This window comes from Palaemon carinicauda, chromosome 4, assembly GCF_036898095.1.
Source record: "Palaemon carinicauda isolate YSFRI2023 chromosome 4, ASM3689809v2, whole genome shotgun sequence".
NCBI lineage: Eukaryota > Metazoa > Arthropoda > Malacostraca > Decapoda > Palaemonidae > Palaemon > Palaemon carinicauda.
The window spans coordinates 81,416,591-81,431,346 of NC_090728.1; the positions used below are offsets into that span (position 1 = coordinate 81,416,591).

General features: G+C 48.0%; 2 protein-coding genes across 3 annotated transcripts in view; both read left to right on the forward strand.

Annotated features, from left to right (window-relative positions):
- Positions 1-14,756, forward strand: part of LOC137640031 (activating signal cointegrator 1 complex subunit 3-like) — a 410,828-nt gene that overhangs the window by 53,600 nt on the left and 342,472 nt on the right. The window lies entirely within an intron of this gene.
- On the forward strand, positions 5,127-7,712 carry LOC137639540 (uncharacterized). Its single transcript, XM_068371808.1, has 4 exons — positions 5,127-5,201; positions 5,421-5,606; positions 5,720-5,810; positions 5,905-7,712. The coding sequence occupies exons 1-4, from the start codon at positions 5,127-5,129 to the stop codon at positions 7,710-7,712; spliced, it is 2,160 nt and encodes a 719-aa protein (XP_068227909.1).

Below are 14,756 nucleotides of genomic sequence, written 5' to 3' on the forward strand. Positions count from 1 at the left end.
AGCCGAGAGGTTGATGACTGGTCTCCAGCCTCCAGACGCCTTCTTTACAAGAAAGAGTCGACTGAAGAAGCCTGGGGACCCGTCGAGTACCTCTTGGAGATCACCCTTCTTCAACAGGATCTGGACTTCTGCCCGAAGGGCTTGCCCCCTTGCTGATCCCATGACAAGGGGCTCAATGACACTGGATTAGTCTTCAGGGGAGGTAGAGATGTTGTGAACGGGACTCGATATCCCTGACTGATTACGGAAATCGTCCAGGAATTAGCCCCGAGTTGCTGCCACCTGTCTTCGCAACTTTGTAGGCATCCCCCCACTGGTGGACATGCAGGGGGACTGCCAATCCTAGCGCTTACGGCCTCGGCTGCTCCCTCTAGGATTTTTACCTCCCCTGGAGGACTTTTTGCCTTTCCTGTCCTTGACAGGATAGGGCTTAGACACCACTGTCTTCGCTGCTGTTGTCGGTTTCGTAGTGTTGGTAGGATGGGACTGCTGGGGTGCTGGAGGCTAATAGGGCTTGGATGTCAAAGCTCTATGCAGGAGGGAGTCTTCGTGAGACTTCCTCCACCTCTCAGCAGCATGTTCCACATCTTTAGGCTCAAACAGATTTGTTCCTTCCAAGGAAGAATGCCTGAGCCTATTTATCTCGGTGCTAGAGACTTCTGATGGAACCTCTCAGCCACCGCATCCCGACATTTCAGGACGGTGTTCGCCCACAAGTTCGAGACTTGGTGGGCCAGAAACTCGATAGCTTTCCTGGTACGTTCTTTGGAGAAATCCTCAGAGCGTATCAGGATACCTAAGGTCCCTAACCAGATATCCAGCCACGAAGTGGCTTGCATAGCACACTTCGCAACCTTCTGCTGGTAAAGGATCTCAGTTGTTGCCGAGAATGAGACCTGCCGGTTGGAGAGTCTCTCAAGAGGGAAAGCTCTTGCAAAGAATTGTGAAGAGGAAGGGCTAAACAAGGCTCCTCCAAGATCTCGAAGTACCTCATATGCTGTACGCAAGGAGGAGGGAGAAGCTTGTTGCCGGCTCTGGAGTGGTTGGAGGAGGCTAACTCAGAGAGCTGGAGAGCGATCTTGTCCCTGGTACTCTTAACCCCCTGAGACCAGGGCAGAGCCGCACTGGCCTTAGAATGTTTTTGAGTTCCAAATACTCGGTCCAAGACCGTGTCTTTGCCCTCTTGAGGGGGAATCTCTGGGTCGGCAAACCCATTGAGAGTCCTCATAAGAGTCAGAACCTACCAAAATGCATGTTCCGACTCTTGTAGTTCTCCTCCGGATGTCGGACTTGCAGCGAAGTCTCCTGTCCCCAAAGGCTCTACTTGGGGAGAATCGCGGACTAGCTGGCTCCATCCTAAGTTTGTCGAGGATTTTGGCACTGTCTTCGAGTCCTTCGACTCATTCCTGGGAAGGATACAGGACTCAAACAAAGACAGAGGAAAGTTCTTCTCCGCCCCTACCCGGGAAGACTTTTCAACGCGAGGTGGGGTTCCCTCATTGGTGCGATGGGGGAATGTCTCACCTCATCTGACTCCCCTGACGACGGGAAATCCTCATACGACAGGGAGAGAAAGTCTGGGGGGGGGAGGGAACCTGCCTCGAGAGCTTACGAGGAGATAGCTTAGCTCTTGGAAAAGTCACCGCGTCCAAAACTCCTCTTTTCTCTTCAGAGGGGTAGACGCAGCCAAGGATCTGTGGCCTAACTCAGAGAGAACAGGTTTGAAAGCCTGTTTAACCGCTCTGATTAGTGCCCTGAACCATGGCAGTTTAACTGTAGTTTCCTTTGGGGGGTTCGTCTGAAAAGAAGAAAAAGGGTTCCTGAACCTTTCTGGATGCTTCCCTTCCACCGCCGTGCGCGCTGTTCTGCGCTTGCAGGGAGGGGAATGTGACGATGGCGAACTTGCAGTGCGTTGTCCTGCTGCCTCGCGCGCAGGAGGGTATTGGCGCTCGCGCTGGGGAGCGTGTTGGCGCACTCGCGATGGGCAATACCCGGAGTTGCGAGCTTAGGAGACCGATGGGGTGCGCGCGGGGGACTGCTGATGCGCACGGGCGATTGCGAGGGCGCGCAGGCGAGTGATGGCGAGTAGGAGCGCAAGCGAGAGACTATGAGACCACAGGAGAGTGCACAGGAGGCTGATTGTGTGCGAGCATGTGAATGTTCTCGCACGCGTAAACGCGCAGGATCAGGATGTTGGACCCATGGGCGTGCGAGCGAGAGTCCTTGCGCCCCAGAAGATGTAGTAGGGCGCCTGCAGGAGAGATATATCTTGCCCGCGGGCGCGCAGTTGGAACCTGTGTGCCTCGGCACGCATCTTGCGGGCGAGCGTCAGGATGGCGGCGCATAGCTGCTGAAGAGGATGGTCGCGGATGTGCAGGGCGCATGTGCGTATCCTTGTGGGCGCGAGCAAGTGAACGCACGCGATTGCAAGGGATGGTGCGCTGGAGACAGCAGGCGTCGCGTTGGCGAGCGCTGGTGTGTAGGCGAAGTCCTTGACTTCCCTACAGCTCCGAAGATCGTGGGCGCGCAGGGGAGATGGATGTACGTGGGCGCTGGCAACGATGATGACAAACCGAAGAGGCGCCTCCTCACCATTTTAAAAGGTGAAAGAAGGCCTATCCGGCGAAGAGGAAGGCAAGCCTTGCGATGGATGCACCCTCTGGGAGCCGTTGGATCAGCAAGCTGATCTTCTGCAGTCCTCCGAAGAGGAGTCTCTGTAAGTGAACTCCCCGAGGGGAAGAATCACCGGCAGGAGCAGGAACGGGAGAAACTAAGCCTTCAGCTACTGCGGGATGTGAAGGGGCAGAGGTATTAGGAGATACCGCATTGGATACCTCTGACACCACAACGTCGACAATAGACAGAGGATTAACCTCTGCCAATGTCGGCGATTGCTTAACAGCACCACCCAATCGGATGATGTCAAGTAGAGATTCCTTGGAGGGCGAACCCTCGAGCCCCAAGGAAGACCAAAGCTGAAATAAATTAGTTAGTGAAACATCCTCCCCCGGGGGGAGAGGTGGAGCTGCCTCGCTAGGGGAGGCAACGCCATCTCTCGAACACCGAGTTTGGCAAACAGAACCATGGTCTACGCTGCCACTCGACGGTCTCTTGAAAGAGACCGATCGAGTGGGAGCTTCGGAGGAGGTTTGGGCAACGGAAGAAGTGTCCTTGGGATTTTCTCCTTTCAAAGAAACCTTCGAAGGAGAAATATCCCGCCTGGACTTCTTACGTCGCCAAGAAAACCTCTCCCACTGGGAGGTAGACCACTCCCTACACTCACCCCACTTATTACCACTATCACGCCGTTGGTCTCTACAGTAAGGGCAAAGGGTGTGAGGGTCAGTCTCGACCGCCGACATGAATGTTCCGCAGGGGCGGTCGGGTAATCCAGGACAGGTGCGCATAATCGCAGAGGCCAACTTCACACTCAAACCTGTCAAAGAAAAAGCAAAAAAGCATTAATGGCTGCCAAGAGAGAGGCGAGGATGAGAGAGGACACGTCCGTCTACCATCTGAGCCGAGAGCAAAGTGAGCTCAAGCACAGGTGTGTGTGAGGTGGGGGGATAGCAAGCTACCCTCCCCTACCCCCGCTAATTAGCGATGGGGTAGTAAACCCTCCTTGAAATGCTAATGGCTCGTCATTTCAGCTACGCCGAAAGTAATACCCTTATTAAATAGCATGATTTGTATGTCAGTTACGGAACAATTTATATTTTCACATGTATGCTCTCCTCATTTATTTATTCAAATAAACGTAAAATGCTTTTATGTGTCTTCTTTTGCCCTAAAACATTTTAATAAAGAAACTGTGAGAGTATTTTTCAACCCTTCTTCTGCATGATGTATTGAACAATAATGATATCTTTGTTCCTACGCTTACACAAACCTTTCCATTGAAATGCAACTTGTTCTACCACTTGATACAAACTCAGGCTACAGACATGCAATGAGGCCTGCATGTCTCCTTAGACAGCTGGGACGGTTCAGTGTAACATGCAACTTCGAGACTTTTCCCGAGTCTGGTTCGACTCTTCCCTGTAGGGGGCAGGAAGCACTAACATTATATATGTTAAGCGGAGACGACTATAACGGTGTTGTCGTAGGCCTCTTAGGTCCTAGAGACCAAGGAAATATTGTCTGGAAGTTGAAGGCACAACTGGGAAATCCACGATACATTAATGCTCTGGTAAAATTCCGTCAGAATGAGACGGCCTGAGCCCAAAAAACGGATTTTGAGCGAAGCGAAAAATCTATCTTTGGGCGAGATAGCCATGGTGTCCTGATGGACCCGTCCTCCTTTCTTGGGAAGGCCTTAGTAAACTCCCTCCCTATCTAACTCTATCTTGAGGTATTGGCCGAACGCTAAAAGGAATGAAATGGAGGGCGGATGCTACGTCATCCAAGATGGCGATGGGTATGACATCATCCGAGTAACCATAACTGTAACGGAGGAGGAGAGCTTTGTAACGGCTCCTCCCATATCTTGCCACTTGTTGGATATGAGTAAACCTCCTATTTGATTAATTTGTTTGTAAATGATTTTATTTTTTCATTCTTTGTTTATATTAATTTAAGTGTAAAATATGATTATTTATGTTTGAATAACTAATACTTATTTACCAAGAGCTATCTGGGAAATTTTGTATTTGACTTAACAAAAAAAAGGTGAGCATTGTTAATGGCGGTTTGTTCACATCCTGAATTTTCTGTTCCTGCCTTGATGTCTTCTGTGTTCGTTCGCTCCCAGAGTTGTTGTCTTGAGTGGAGCGAATATTTGGTGCCCAGACCCGGGATTCTCTGGATATAGTTGCTGAATCCAATTTTGTGTAGTATGGCAGAATGAAGGAAGGAAAATTAAGGAAGAGCCGTGCCGCAGCCCGTGGATGGGCTACTCGGTCGTCAAACACTTTGCAAGTATTGCTGGACGACCAGAACGTGACCAAAGTGGAGTTGCAAGACGCCGTTGACGAATTTGACAAACGTCTGGCCACTTTGGATGATGTGCAGTCAATGCTGGAATTAGAAATTTGCAATTCCAAGGACTTGAGGACATTGAGCATGCAGATAAGTTTCGGCGAGAGGTAAGAGCTCCCAGGGTACAGGCTACCCAAAGGTTAGTTGATATGGCTAAAGATGAAAGTCAGCCTAGGCTTAGTGAAAGCGGTTCTGCTTCTGTCGATTCTTCGTGCAACGTTAATGTAAGATTGCCTAAATTGGAGTTGCCCAAATTCAGTGGAGTTTTAACTGAATGGCAATCATTCTGGGATAGGTTTGTTGCCTTAGTAGATGACAGTGATATTCCTACCATAAGTAAATTTTGTTATTTACAGTCACTGTTGGAAGGAGAAGCACGAGCAGTGATTTAAGGATTATCCCAGACTAGTGTCAATTATCCTATTGCTTGCAATATATTAAAGGAGAGATTTGGTAAACCAGAACGTATTATTTTTGCTCATATTCAGCCTTTGTTAGGTGTTGCATTGCCTACTAAGATTGCTCCTGGTAGCTCCAAGCACACATTGTCCTTGTGGAAATTGCAAGATGAACTTTTAACCCATGTACGTAGCCTAGAGGCTTTAGGAGTAGATGGTAAACAGTATGGGGTATTTATGACACCTGTTATTTTATCTCGGTTACCCAGTGACATCCGCTTGGAATGGTCCAGAGAAGTTCTGGGCATGAGAGTGATCTCTCATAGTTATTGAAATTTTTACAGAGAGAAATAGAGCGCCGAGAGCGGTCAGACACCTTTAAGGATATTCATCCAGGAAAGTCAGATGATCGTTTCGTTGAATCCGAAAAGAGAGGTAAATTTGAGTTCAGCCTCGGCCCTTCAAACGTCTTCCGAAGTTGGTGCAGGCCTATATAGGAATAGGTTTCAGTGTATGTTTTGTAATAAAGGTCACAAAAGTGAAAATTGTAATGCTATTTTGAAACTCTCTGTGGCTGATTGGGAAGAGGCTATTAGGTCTGCTAAGTTGTGTTTTAGATGTTTGGGAAAGGGGCACTTTTCCAGGGGTTGCCCAGCAAAATGTGTGAAATGTAAAGGAAGGCATAATGTTTTGTGTTTTACTGGCACTAAATCTAATGCAAATGAGAGTAGTCCTAATGAACAAGCTGCAGGCACAAGTGGTTCCTCTGTTACTAATCCTACCAAAAATGTCACTCATTGTGGTGTGACTCATTGTGAATCTAACCCAAATAATAATCTTTTGTCTCAAACTTGTAATGTGTTGCAGACTGCAAAGGTAAAGGTTTGGGGTGAGAAGGGCATGTACCAAGCTATTGTACTTTTTGACACTGGATCAGACAGACCTTATGTTTCTTGTAAATTTGTGAAAAAAGTCCAACCTAGATGGGTTACGAATGAATGTATATCGTATTCATCATTTGGGGGTGGCAAAACCTCTAAAGGGAATCAATGTAATGTGTATGATTTAAATTTGATTGACATTAAAGGGGAGAGTCATTCCTTACTTGCATCTGAAATACCTGATATTTGTGCACCTTTGTTCCGCCCTAGTGTCCCTGATGTAAAAATTAAGCATTTTTCTTCTCTACAGTTAGCAGATGATTATATGAATAGTCGTCATGTTAATGTTGATATTTTAGTAGGGTTAGATGCTTATTGGAAGTTCATGTTACCTAATAAATATGTACAGTATGAAAACTTAGTTGCCCAAGAGTCTTTATTTGGATGGATTTTATCTGGTTCTTGTAATGAATCCTTTGATAAAGGAAATGTAAATTCCCAACTTTTGTGTATCAATGTTTCTGAATCTGCTTTGAATAACTTTTGGGATTTGGAATCTATGGGTATTTGTACTAAAGAGGCTGTTTCTAAAGATAGTACATTAAGTAATGTAATGAGTACATTTTCTGAAACTGTAAAATTTAATGATGATAGGTATGCGGTAGCTTTACCTTGGAAATCTGATGTTGCTAAACAAAGGCTGCAAAATAATGAAAAACTGGCCAGGAAAAAGTTAGATAATTTAAATGTCAAACTTGAAAAATGTCCTGATCTAAGGAGAAGATATGATGAGGTTTTTAAAGAATATGAGAGAGATTGTATTATTGAGGAAGTTCCTCCCTCTGAAATGGTTACATCTTATCCTGTATATTATTTACCTCACCGACCTGTTGTGCGTGAGAGTAGCAATTCTACTAAAGTTAGGCCTGTGTTTGATGCCTCGGCAGTGGGTTATAATGGCATTTCCTTAAATGACTGTCTTGAATGTGGACCTTCTCTGAATCCTGATCTTGTTGGAGTATTGATAAGATTTAGAAGATGGAAGGTAGCCTTAATGGCTGATATTACTAAGGCTTTCTTGCAGATCAAGGTTCGGAGAGAGGACCAAGATGTACACAGATTCTTACGGAATTGTAATGGTACTGTACGTATTATAAGATTTGTCCGTGTTCCCTTTGGTAATAAGAGCAGCCCATTTTTATTAAATGCTACCATCAAAACTCATTTGAAAAATTATCCCCATTCTAAAGTTGTAAATAAATTATATAATAACTTGTATGTAGATGATTGGTTGTCAGGTGCTGACAGTGATGCTGAAGCATGTGTCAAGTTTAATGAGGCAAACAAGATTATGGCTGAAGCTGGTATGTCATTGTCTAGGTGGAATTCAAATAGTAAAGCTTTAAGGGAGAAATTCCTTGAGATATTTGAATTATATGGGGAGGTGAATCTGTGAAAATTCTTGGTATGCAATGGTTTTCTGAAGAAGATTGTTTTACATTTAATGAATTTATTATTGAATCTCAGTTTGAAGTGATATCTACTAAAAGGAATGTCCCATAACCTACTGCGCCCCGGCGCCCACCAGCAGTTCCTGATCTAGCGCGCCAGCACCCACCAACGCACACTCGCTCACCTGCGCTCCAGCGCCCACCGGTTCTTGTCACGTCGAGCACAGTCGCTCACAGGTACCTCTAGACTCTCAGCGCCCTTCTGGAGTTAGGCGCGAGGCACCCCCATCGCACGCAGTTCCTGATACAGCGCACACGTGCTCGCCAACGCGCCATCGCGCTTCTACAGTTCAGCGAGCAGTTCAGGAAGTGCCTAAGTTAGCGCACGGGCGCTCACAGGTACCCCTGGACTCTCCATCCAGACTGCGCAATCCTATACAGTGAACCCTCGCTACTTCGCGGTTCGACCATCGCGGATTCACCACTTCGCGGATTTTTTTCATAACCCATGTATATACATATATCGCGGATTTTCCTGAAATATCGAAAATACCGCGATGTGACGATGGTGCGGGATTGGAGGAAGTAAGGAAAATTGAATCATGATCGATTTTCAATATAAATGAAACTTTGAGGAGCAACAAAGATATCATTTGTTAGAGAGATAGAGAGAGGTAAGGAATGGGAGGTAGTGAAAAGTAGCCCACAGAGGTAGAGAGAGAGAGAGAGGTAGAGAGAGAGAGAGGTAGAGAGAGAGAGAGAGAGAGAGAGAGAGAGAGAGAGAGAGAGAGAGAGAGAGAGAGAGGGGGGGGGTTTAAATGTAATAACCGAAAAAATATGATAGGTTATAACACATTGGTGCTTATGTAATATCAACTGTATACTGTAGACGGTTTGAATAAGTTAAGAAATGGTATAAATGATACTTTGTTAGTGTATTCGTACACACTCAAGAGCGGCAGCTAGATGACAGCTGATCTAATCACAGCCAAAAGTAAAACAAAAAGAAGTCAACAATACTCGATTTTTAAAACACACCCGAAATTTAAAAACAAAAGTACACGCTTTCTTAATGTGCAATTAACTATTTAAAGAGTGGCAATTTTCTAGAATAAAATGATATTTCCCAAAAAATAGTGGTTTGCTGATGAAATCGGATGCCGTATTTTTAGCTATGATTGAAATGGATGTAGACTCGGCCTAATTTTTTCGTTTCGTATTTAATTGACACTAAGAAAACTAATTTTAGTTTCTTCATCTAAATGTAAGTATTGTATAACACGAGAGAGAGAGAGAGAGAGAGAGAGAGAGAGAGAGAGAGAGAGAGAGAGAGAGAGAGAGAGAGAGAGAGAGAGAGAGAATCAGCTGTTGTAATCAAATGGCGTGTTTTTGTTTCGTGAGAATTTCATCACCACGACTATAACAACAACATACTGTACTGAACTTTACAGTATTATACAGACTACTGTAATATGATAAAGTAAAATATTTGTAATCTATTTTATATGAAATGGGTTTTTTTTTTGTTTGTTTAAAATTTACATTTACGTATGTAAAACAACTCTCTCTCTCTCTCTCTCTCTCTCTCTCTCGTAGATTGTTTTCCTGCTTTGCTACGTATGTATGATTTTATATAGATATGGTAAATAATATTTGTAATAACATATTTTATAAAAGCTTTTACTGTAATATCATTATTTATCACTTTCATCATGGCGTTAAATTCCTTAGTTTGTTAACTGAACGTACGTTATGACGCCGTCGTTTCAGGCGGTGTCATAAAGAAAACCATTTCATTTGGAAGTCGTAAGAAAAATTAAGTAAAACATTAGTAATAACCAAATCAACATACTGTACTGAATAATCAATATAATTGATGCAAAAACTAACCTATACACAGATGTGTAAATGCGTTTGTTTCTTCATTATAATCAGAGATAAACGTAAACAAAACATTGGTTGCCATTTTTTATCGTGCTTTTTAGGTGTTTAGGAAACGCATGATATAAAATCGCATTTAATATTTGTGCCTGTTTTAGTTTATGGTGCTGTAGTACATGCATTAAGTGTTCTTTACATTAAAGGGTGGTTTGTTAACAGTACTACGTACAAGGGAAGGTTTTAAAAGTCCGAATATACATGTTAAATAAATAGGTAAATATGATGTCACTACTTCGCGGATTTTCACCTATCGCGGCCGCGTCTGGAACCTATCTACCGCGATAAACGAGGGTTCACTGTACTCGCACCTCCAGTTGCGCGCAATGTTCCAGTTGCGCGCAAGGTGCCCTATGCAACTCAACAGCGCACACCGGTGCGCCCTATTCCGATCGCACGCCCTGCGCGCCCATCGCAGCAGCACACACCTACGCGCCCATGTCCTGATGCGCGCCCGGGGCGCCCACAGTCTCCTCAGGTTAACATACCTGCACAGACTGCTCAGCGCTCCCCTGCGCGCCAATGCGCAGACCCACCCTCGCGCTATCACGAGGCTGCGCAATCGCGCCCTCGCCCAGTATTTATGGATACGCGCCCACGCGCTACTGCTCACTTGCGCCCGACAGTACTGCATCAGGTTACTGCGCGCCCTCGCATACAGCCTTCAACTCTGCCTCACGATCCAGCTCCTGCGCGCCACACGCCCTCGCCATCTACTACGCTCGCCCGCACTCACTCGCCTTCTCCTGCGCCCCCCCCGTGCCATCTTCTGCGCGCCCCCACGCCTACGCGCCATCTCCTGCGCGCCATTACTCCCACGCGCCCTTGCCACCAACCTCGCACGCTGCGCCCATGCTCGCGCGAGCGCGAAATTCCTACTGCGCACAATCCTTTCGCGCGCGACCCAGGACAAGGCTCCAGTGCGATTTTCGTCAGGCTGATAGGTCATCATCTCGTTCCCCTCCCCGCAAGCACAGAACAGCACACTCGCCAGAGGAGGGGCTGTTCCCGGACAGGTTTAAGGACTCTCTTATTTCAGCTTCTCTTCAGGCGAACCCTCGTTTGTCGACTCCTCCAAGGGATCGAACGATCCCCTTCCCTCCAGAGGGAGTGTCTGACAGCCCTGGTTTGGGACCCTGGTCAGAGCTCTTATGCAGGCTATGAAGCCTGTGCTCTCTGACTTAGGTCACAAATCAGTGGCAGATGCCTCCCCCTGAAGAGGAAGAGAGGAGTCCCCTCCGTGGAGACGTCTCCGAGGGCTATCCTGTCTCCTCGCAAATCCTTGCGCAAGGCTCCTTCACCCCCCTAGACTTTCTCTCCCTCCCCTGCGGATGAGGATTACCCATCCTCAGGAGAGATGGACGAGACGGACCATTCCCCCATCGCACCAATGGGGGAAACTCCGCCTCTTCCTGAGAAGTCTTCTCGAACAGGGGTGGAAAAAAGCCTGCATCCATCGTTACTCGAGTCCTGTATCCCTCCCATGAGGGAGCCGAAGGACTCTAAGACTATTCATAAGTCTTCGGCAAGGATCAGACAGGAGCCAGCTAGACCTTCGGAGGATGTCCACGAGTCCCCCAAGGAAGAGCCACTGGGGACAGGAGACTTTGCTGCCAGTCCTTCAAGAGGAGAGCACCAAGAGTCAGAACATGCGTTCTGGCAAGTCCTGACACTCACGAGGAACCTCAACGGGATTCCAGACCCAGAGATTCCTCCTCGTGAGGGTAAGGACACGGTCTTGGACCGAGTCTACGGCACCCAGAAACCCTCTAGGGGCAGTGCAGCTTTGCCCTGGTCACAAGGGATGAAGAGTGCCAGAGACAAGGTCGAGGTCCAGCTCTCTGAGATTGCCTCCTCCAATAGATCCAGTGCTGGTAACAAACCTCTCCCTCCTCCTCGAGTCCATCAGAGGAGGTATTTTGAGATCCTAGAGGAGACTTGTTTGGGTCTTCCAGTTCACCACTCCGTGGAAGAACGCACTGGGAGAGTCCCTCTAGAGAGACTCTCCAACCGGCACATGTCCTATTCGGCTACTGAGATCCTAAGCCAGGAGAAGGTGGCGAAGTGTGCCATGCAGGCAACTTCGTGGCTTGACATCTGGCTGGGGTCTCTGGGCATCCTGGTGCGGTCTGAGAATCTGTCCAAAGAAAGCACCAGGAAGGTACTGGAGACATTCTTGCTCTCAGGCACGCAGACCATCGAGTTTCTGGCTCACCAAGTCTCGAGCTTGTGGGCCAACACGATTCTCAAACGAGGGGACGCAGTAGCTGAAAGATTCCACCAGAAGGTCCCGTCCCCAGTTCCGACGTTAGCAGACTCAGACACTCTTCCGTGCTTGGTAAGAGTTTGTTTGAGCCTAAGGACGTGGAGCTAACCGCTGAGAGGTGGAGGAAGTCCAACCAGGACTCCCTCATCCATAGGGCCCTGACATCGAGGCCCTACAAACCTCCAGCAACCCAAGGACACAAAGATGACGACAGCAGCAAAGCCGAAGGTGTCTAAGCCCTTTCCTGCCAAGAGCAGAAGGAGCAAAAAGTCCTCCAAGGGAGGTAAAAATCCTAGAGGAAACGGCTGAGGCCGTAGACGCTAGGATTGGCAGTCCCCCTGCATGGCCACCAGTGGGGGATGCCTACAAAATTGCGCGACAAAGTAGCAGCAACTCGGGGCAAATACCTGGACGATTTCCGTGATCGGTCAAGGTTATCGCGTCCCGTTCATAGCTTCTCTACCTCCCCTGACAGCGAATCCAGTGTCATTGAGCTCCCTTACTATGGGATCAGTAAGGGGGCAGGCCCTCCGGGCAGAAGTCCAGACCATGTTGAAGAAGGACTTTCTCCAAGAGGTAGTGGACGGGTCCCCAGGCTTCTACAGTCAACTCTTTCTTGTAAAGAAGGCGTCTGGAGGCTGGAGACCAGTCATCGACCTCTCTACCCTGAGTGGGTTTGTCAGACAGACTCCGTTCAGTATGGAGATGGCAGACACGGTCAGACTTGCAGTGAGACCACAAGACTTAGTGTGTACACTGCACCTGAAGAACGCGTACTTCCAGATCCCAGTCCATCTGTCTTCAAGGAAGTACTTAAGATTTTGCCTAGACAAAAAGATCTACCAGTTCAAGGTGCTGTGCTTCGATCTCTCCACAGCCCCTCAGGTGTTCACCAGAGTTTTCACCCTGATATCATCATGGGCTCACAGGATCGGCATCCATCTCCTTCGATATCTGGATGACTGGTTGATCCTAGCGGACTCGGAGGCAACCCTTCTTCGCCACCGGGACAAGCTTCTCGAACTTTGCCAGGATCTAGGGATCATGGTAAATCTCGAGAAGTCCTCTCTGCAGCCCTCTCAGAAACTGGTATAACTAGGCATGGTCATAGACACCAATGTCCACAAACCCTTCCCATCAGACGACAGGATAGCAAAGTTGAGAAAGGTCGCAAGGCCTTTCCTCAATTGAGAAGAACTTCCAGCCCAAGCGTGGTTACGTCTCCTCGGCCACCTCTCCTCTCTGGCCCGTCTGGTTCCCAACGGTCGCCTCAGAATGAGATCTCTCCAGTGGCGACTCAAGTCCCAGTGGAATCAAGGACACGATTCCCCGGACACTTTGATCCCTGTAGGTCATGCGGAACAGACGACCTCCAGTGGTGGGTGGCAGACGAGAACCTACGAAAGGAAGTGGATCTTCTCGTCCTTCCCTCGGATTTGATGTTGTTCTCGGACGCATCAAAGAAAGGGTGGGGGCCACACGTTCTGAACCACAGGACCTCAGGCCTGTGGTCAGAATCAGAAAAGTACCTTCACATAAACCTGCTATAAATGAAGGCCGTGTTCCTGGCACTTCAGAAGTTCCACCAAGTCCTGGCGGGCCACTCTGGTGGTGATGAGCGACAACACCACGATGATGGCTTATATCAACAAGCAGCCAGGTACCTTTTCAGAACAGCTATCCCATCTTGCAGTAGAGATTCTGAGATGGTCCGAAGTCCACTCGATCACACTAGCGGCTAGCTTCATTCCAGGCAGAAGGAATGTGCTCTCCGGCAGTCTGAGCAGAGCGAAGCAGATAGTGAGTACCGAGTGGGCTTTGGATCCTCAAGTAGCCAACAAAGTCCTGACTTTGTGGGGTTCCCCGACTGTGGATCTGTTCGCTACAGCGTTGAACTTCAAGCTTCCGCTGTACTGCTCCCCAGTCCCGGACCCCAAGGCTCTCTGGCAAGATGCCTTCCAACAACGGTGGGACAACATCGATTTGTACGCCTTTCCCCTGTTCTATCTGATGAGGAGGGTGCTCAACAAAACCAGAATATTGGTCAATCTATCAATGACCCTGATAGCTCTGCTATGGCATCACGCAGAATGGTTCCCGGACCTTCTGCAACTCCTTACAGAGATTCCGAGAGAACTCCCTCCACGTCACGAGCTACTAAAACAACCACACGCCAACATCTTCCACAAATCCGTAGCTTCACGCCTGGAGACTATCCAGTATCTCCTCACTGAGAGAGGATTTTCGCAACAAGTAGCGAATAGGATGTCTGGACACCTGCGCAGGTCATCCGCAGGGGTCTACCAGGCGAAGTGGCGAGTCTTCTGTGGTTAGTGTCGTGGAAAGGGTTATCTCTCCACTCGATATCACTATTCCAGCAGTAGCAGAGTTCCTCGTGTATTTGCGGGAGGAAATGCGCCTTTCAGTCTCGGCAGTGAAAGGCTATCGCTCAGTCTTAAGTCTTGCCTTCAGGCTTCAAGGAGTGGACATTTCTTCCTCGCTGGAACTTTCCCTTCTCATACGAAGTTATGAACTTACCTGCCCTCAGTCGGAAGTGAGACCTCCTCCATGGAACATGGTTCGACTTCTCAGGTCTCTGAAGAGACCTCCCTATGAACCATTACGCCAGGCTTCAGTTCGCCCCCTTACCTGGAAGAGGGTGTTCCTGCTAGCGTCGGCCTCGGCCAAGCGAGTCAACGAATTGCATGGTCTCTCGTACGACATCGCCCATTCAAGGAGATGGGGGGAGGTAACGTTCAGGTTCGTCCCTGAGTTTGTTGCCAAGACTCAGAATCCGGGAGTGCCGGACTCAAGGTTCAACTCTTTCCAGGTTTAGAGTCTTCGT